The sequence below is a fragment of the Chenopodium quinoa genome, unplaced genomic scaffold, assembly GCF_001683475.1.
Source record: "Chenopodium quinoa cultivar QQ74 unplaced genomic scaffold, ASM168347v1, whole genome shotgun sequence".
Taxonomy (NCBI): domain Eukaryota; kingdom Viridiplantae; phylum Streptophyta; class Magnoliopsida; order Caryophyllales; family Amaranthaceae; genus Chenopodium; species Chenopodium quinoa.
Window position 1 is genome coordinate 1,129,497 of NW_018743285.1, and position 6,081 is coordinate 1,135,577.

The 6,081-nt window shown below is 35.3% G+C and overlaps 2 protein-coding genes and 1 long non-coding RNA gene across 3 annotated transcripts; all 3 read left to right on the plus strand.

The window, feature by feature from the left end:
• Positions 1-333: 333 nt before the first annotated feature.
• LOC110735665 lies at positions 334-1,631 on the plus strand. Its single transcript, XM_021915854.1, has 2 exons — positions 334-642; positions 1,048-1,631. The coding sequence occupies exon 2, from the start codon at positions 1,048-1,050 to the stop codon at positions 1,507-1,509; it is 462 nt and encodes a 153-aa protein (XP_021771546.1). The 5' UTR covers positions 334-642; the 3' UTR covers positions 1,510-1,631.
• Positions 1,632-3,074: 1,443 nt separating this feature from the next.
• On the plus strand, positions 3,075-3,631 carry LOC110735666. Its single transcript, XR_002514148.1, has 2 exons — positions 3,075-3,116; positions 3,230-3,631. It is a non-coding gene; the product is annotated as an uncharacterized LOC110735666 (long non-coding RNA).
• Positions 3,632-3,963: 332 nt separating this feature from the next.
• Positions 3,964-5,835, plus strand: LOC110735597 (serine/threonine-protein kinase WNK8-like). The gene is made up of 2 exons (XM_021915786.1): positions 3,964-4,089; positions 4,882-5,835. Exons 1-2 carry the CDS (start codon positions 3,964-3,966, stop codon positions 5,833-5,835), a joined length of 1,080 nt encoding a protein of 359 aa, XP_021771478.1.
• The last annotated feature ends 246 nt before the right edge of the window (positions 5,836-6,081 follow it).

Consider the following 6,081-nt stretch of genomic DNA (forward strand, 5'->3'; position numbering starts at 1 on the left):
CGTGATGTGAATATTTCGAACATCTTTATTAATGGAAACTTGGGCACGGTTAAGCTAGGAGATTTTGGTATCGCGTGTAAATTCGAACCAGACAGAAGGCTAGCTCGTGTTGGTACGCCAAAAACTATGGCACCGGATGTTTTTGAAGCGGATTATAATGAGTAGATTGATATATTTAGGGCTGGAAAAAGCTGACCCGACCCGACAACCCGACCCGAACCCAACCCAAAATAAATGGGTTTTGATAGAGATTTTCAACCCGTTTATGTAATTGGGTCAACCCGAACCCGACCTGAAGTTAAATGGGTCGGGTTCAGGTAGAAAATCCCAACCCGCATAAACCCGTTTATTTAATTGGGTCGGTTTCAGGTCGGGTCAACCCGAACCCAACCCGCTTAACTTAAAACCCTAATTTTAAAATATGGGCCAAGCCCAAATTATCTAACCCTAATTCCCTAAAGACCTAAAGTCCTAAACGGCTAAAACAATCCCCTCTTTCTCTCGCCGCTTTCTTTCACTCAAACTCTCTCTCTTCTCAGTTTCTCTCTCTTCTCTCCTCTCTTTTCTCTCTCTAACTCTTGAAGATTGAAATAAAAATGCTTGAACCTTGAAGATTGAAGCTTCATCTCAAACATTCTGAAGGTAATAATCCTATTATTCGATTTTTTATGAGTTTGTTTGCTCATGAGTCATTTGTTTATGCAATTTCCTTGATTTGGTTATGCAATTTTCAGATTTCTTTGATTTTTTAATGCGATTTTTTGCTATTATGGTTTATGTATGCTTTGTTTATGTGATTTAATCATTTAATGTTGTTCGTTTGTTATTTTCTTACTCTACAATTTCTTTCGAACATTTGATTTGTTATTTACTTATTTTGCGATTATTTGCGATTTGTTTATGCGATTTTTTGCCCTGATTTGATTTTCTTACTCTGCAATTTCATGAGTTTGATTCTTTATGTCATGACTCATGAGTTTATACTTCTGTTTTTCATGTTTTATCTTTTATGCCATGAGTGTAATTCTTTTTTTAATTTATTCACAGATGGCTAATAGCCCTAATCCTGATGAACCCATTGATCTTCCGGATTCTGATTCAGATGATGAAGTCTCTGATTCTCATCAAACGGAATCAAAGAAGAAAACCTCTAATGTCACCTCGCTGAATAAGCCTGGAATTCATTTCAAGCGCCAACGAAAGCTCACTTCAGATGTGTGGGCAAATTTTGAATTCCTTGATAAACCTGACGAACAAGGTAACATCATTTGCAAGTGTAAAAAATGTGGGCAGAAATATAATGCTGAAAGTAGGCAAGGAACTGGTAATTTAAAACGCCACATTAAGAAATGTAAAAAAAGGACCTTTAAAGATGTGGGTCAGATGATTATTGATTCAAGCAGTTCTGGTTCTATGATGAATAGGGTTCCTACAATTGATTATGATATTGTTCGTGAGATGTTGTCTATTGATGTGGTGAAACATGATTTGCCTTTTCAGTTTGCTTAATATAGTGCTGTTAGGAAGTTGATTAATTACATAAATCCTGATGTTAAACTTGTGTCTCGAAATACTTTGAAGGCTGATGTTCTGAAAATGTTTAAGAGGGAAAAAGATAAACTTAAGGAGGAGTTGAGTGTAGTTAAGGGTAGGATTTCTCTTACATCTGATTGTTGGACTTCAATTACTACTGATGGTTACATGTCTTTGACTGCCCATTTTGTTGATAATCAATGGAATTTGCAAAAAAATTATGAACTTTCGTTTTTTGCCTCCACCTCACACCGGTGTCCATATGTCTGACCATGTCTATGATTTGCTTAAAGAGTGGGGTATCCAAAAGAAAATCATGTGTATTACTCTTGATAATGCTTCCTCTAATGATGTGTTTGCTGATGTAATTAAAAATGAACTTGATTTGGTATGTGGGGGGGGGGGATTATTTCCATGTGAGGTGTTGTGCACATATCCTAAATTTAATTGTGCAAGATGGGTTAAAAGAAATTAATGAGGTTGTTGTTAAGGTGAGAGAAACTATGAAGTATTGTAAAGGGTCTCAGGCTAGAAAGCAACGTTTTTTGACTTGTGTGGCACATGTTGAACTAGACTCAAGTAGAGAATTGAGACAAGATGTCCCTACTAGATGGAATTCAACTTATTTGATGTTAGAGAATGTTTTGTACTACAAAAAAGCTTTTCTTCATTTTCAAAAGGTTGATGCCAATTACATTCATTGTCCAACAAATGAGGAGTGGGGGAGAATAGAGAAGTTATTCAGATTTTTGAAGGTCTTTTTTTATGTGACAAATGTTTTTTCGGGTACTAATTATCCTACCGCTAATGTATACTTCCCAAATGTGTTGAAAATCCGTTTACTCTTGAAAGAGGAGCTTGAAAATTCTAATAACTTCATGCATAAGATGGCAGCAAGAATGAATGAGAAATTTGCTAAATATTGGACCAACTTTAGCATAATCATGGCTGTGGCTGTTGTTTTAGACCCTCGATTTAAGTATGAGTTTGTGGAGTGGGCTTTTAAGAAGGTGTATGGGGAAATAGAGGGTACTAATGAGTTGGTGAAGTTTAAGGAAAGGTTGGATTATTTATATGGTGCTTATGTGACTGAGGCTTCCACAACAACACCACGAACAAGGCGTCGTTCTTCTAGACAGCCTAATGAAGAGCAAGTTGATGTTGCTTCTGATTCTTTTATGATGGTAACTGTGAACATTTGCTTTTTGTTTGATAATTAGCTTTAAATTCTGTTTTTTGTATGCTTTATTGTAATTTTTGTTTAAACATCTTTTAGGACTTTGATAACTTCTCTTCTAGCAAATCATATGTTCCTGCTAAATCTGACTTGCAAATCTACTTGGAAGAGCCATTGATTCCTCGTGCAACCAACATTAATATTCTATATCATTGGAAAACAAATGTTGTGAGGTATCCAATTCTTTCAAAGATGGCAAGGGACATCCTTGAAATCCCTATTTCAACAGTAGCTTCAGAATCTGCCTTCAGTACTGGTGGTCGAGTTTTGGACTGCTATAGAAGCTCTTTGAAACCACACACAACAGAAGCTATCATTTGCCTCAAAGATTGGACTTTTGGTGAAGGTATGAAAATAATTTATGTATTTAAAATTACAATTTTTTTTGTTTCTTTTGTGTACTATTTTATTTATGCTTAAGGCTGAAATTAACTTTTGTATGTATTCTTTTGGTTGTAGCTAATATGGATCCGCAATTGCAAGATTTATGTGGAAAAATCATGGCCATGAAAGTCAACGATGATGTGGGGGATACTCCTAGTCCCAGCCCTCCACAAAGTGCACCAGAAAGTCCTGCTGTCATGGAGAGTCAAACCTGATTATGTTGTTAATTTCTTCTAAAATTAGTTGATGAAACTGTTACTGTTATTTTGGACATGTATTTGGTTTTCTAGTTGAACTTTTATTTGCCTACTTGGAAGTATTTTGGACATGTAACTCTTGGAAATATTTTGGACTTGTTGGCTGGCTACTTTTCAAGTTTTAGTTGCTGTTGTGAGTGTATGAAACTATGAAGTATGGACAATGCACTAATGCAGCAGGATTTTCTTGAATTATGTTGTTAAGTTATGTTTGCTTGAATTATGTGTTGAATTTGAAGTCTTGAATACTTGAATCTTACAGGTTAAAGAAATTAGTCAAATTACAGGTTAAAAAAATTACAGTATAAAGAAATTAGTAAATTACAGGCTTTTATTTTATTTTTTTTAATTAAAAAAAAAATCAGGTTTAGGCGGGTCGGGTTCAGGTCGACCCGTTTATAATCAGGTCGGGTTCAGGTTGATTTTTTTGACCTTTTTAAGTAAACAGGTCGGGTTCAGGTTGGGGGGTCCTGACCCGTTTATGTAAACAGGTCGACCTGAACCCGACCCGACCCGACCTGTTTGCCAGCCCTAGATATATTCTCGTTTGGGATGACTTTAGTACAGACAGTGACTAAGGAAAAGTTGTATAGCGAATGCTACAACAAGAATCAGATTTATCGAATGATTAAGAAGGGTGAAATGCCTGCTGCGCTAAACAATGTGGTAGACTATGAGGTTAGCATTAAAAGATGCTATTTTGGGATTTACTTGGATTATGCATTTTTGAATACAGTATACTAAAGATTTAAACGTACAACTTTTAAGTTTTTTTTTTTAAAATTTCCAATACTTGTTTTGTTGTTTTTCGTTTAAGGTTGGATATTTTTGAAGAAATATGACAAACATAGCGGTGAAATATAATAAGCTGAAAAAGGGAGATATTCATTATAAATAAACATGAATTACTGCGTATATTTGTTTTTTCATTATAGTTGTATTTTGTCCATGTAATAATTAACCTAGTATGATTTTAACAGTGAACATGTATGAATCAAAAGAGTGATTATAATTGTTGCTGAAAGATTATATATGAGGCTAATGAGTAACTGCATGTATAACTTTGTATGAAATGTCGTTACATTTGTAGCAGATGTGACAACAGGGAAAGTATAAACTAGAACTTAAACTTAGGATTAAGCACATTAAGAACTTTGCAAATTAGTCCAAATTGAAATTTTAGTCCATAATTACGTATTATAAACGGGTAAACAGTCATTTTAAATAAAAATATACAATTTCTTTTAAACAAAATTGGGCAAAGAAATTTATTAATTTGAAAATCAAGAAATAGTATTTTCGGTTTCTTGATTACCGACTTCATCCCAATTGTTATAAATAGATATAAAACCATACTTCTCATTTTTATTGTTACATTCCACCATACTTTTTTCAATAAAAATAAACTCCAACGTTACTCACTTGAATACAAATCAAACTTGTTTAATTTCAGTTTCTTTTTTCTTCTAGTTCTATCTCTATTTGAGTTCATCAGTTATGGCTTCAAGTTCACAGGAAGGTAACATCGATTTCGAGACATCTTCGAGTGGGCGGTACATACGGTACAATGAGATAATTGGAAAAGGTACTACGAAAAAAGTCTACAAGGGCTTGGATAGGGCACTTGGTATGGAAATTGCTTGGTGTAAAACAGAACTAACAGAGGATATGTTAAATAACATGGAATTTCTTGAGCTTTTACTGACAGAAGGTGGTCTTTTGATGTTATTAGATCATGAAAATATAGTTAAATGCTACGATTCTTGGGTTGATGAAGAAGCGAAAACCATTCACATGATTACTGAGTATTTTCCTTCAGGAAATTTGGTGCAGTATCTCAGGAATAATCACACGCTTGAAGGTAATGCTGCAATCAAGAATTGGTGCAGACAGATTCTGAATGGGATTGCTTATCTTCACAGTCAAACTCCGCCAATTGTTCACCGTGACATTAAGGCCGAAAACATCTTTATCAATGGGAAGACAGGATGTGTTAAACTTGCAGATTTTGGTTTCGCGCTTAGTCTTGAACAGGGGACATGTAGTCAGAAATATGGCACACCGCGTTACATGGCACCAGAGATTCGTGAAGGAAATGGTTATAATCAGTTGGCTGACATACACTCTTTCGGAATGTGCGTACTAGAGATGTTCACTGGTGAACCTCCATACAGCAACTGCAGTACACAAAGCGGGTTTTTAGCGTTGGTTGAGGCCGGTGTTGAGCCTCCAGAACTATGCAAAGTGGAAGGTGATGATGCTTATCAGTTCATTAGTAAGTGTCTGGCTCCTGCATCTGAAAGACCCTCAGCAATTGAACTCTTGAATGACCCGTTTCTTGCACCGAGTTTCCGGAGCATCCTAACAGCAAGATTTCTGAGTCTGGTACGCTTTGTACACAGGGTTTGTTCTTGCCTATCCTGAAAGTGCTCCGTACCACGATACCACTGTGTGATATTCTACTCTATTACTTGTTATTAGTCAGTTCTTTTATTTTTTATTTTATTCATTTTAAGTCAATTTGAGTATAGATAAATGCATATATATGGTGCTTTTGTAGTTTCGAGTCAAATTTCTTGTGTATAATGTCACTCTTCGTCTAATTCTGTTCACTATTGCATTGTACTAGGATGTGTAAAAAATGGACTTAGTGTAATCAAACTTGCAATT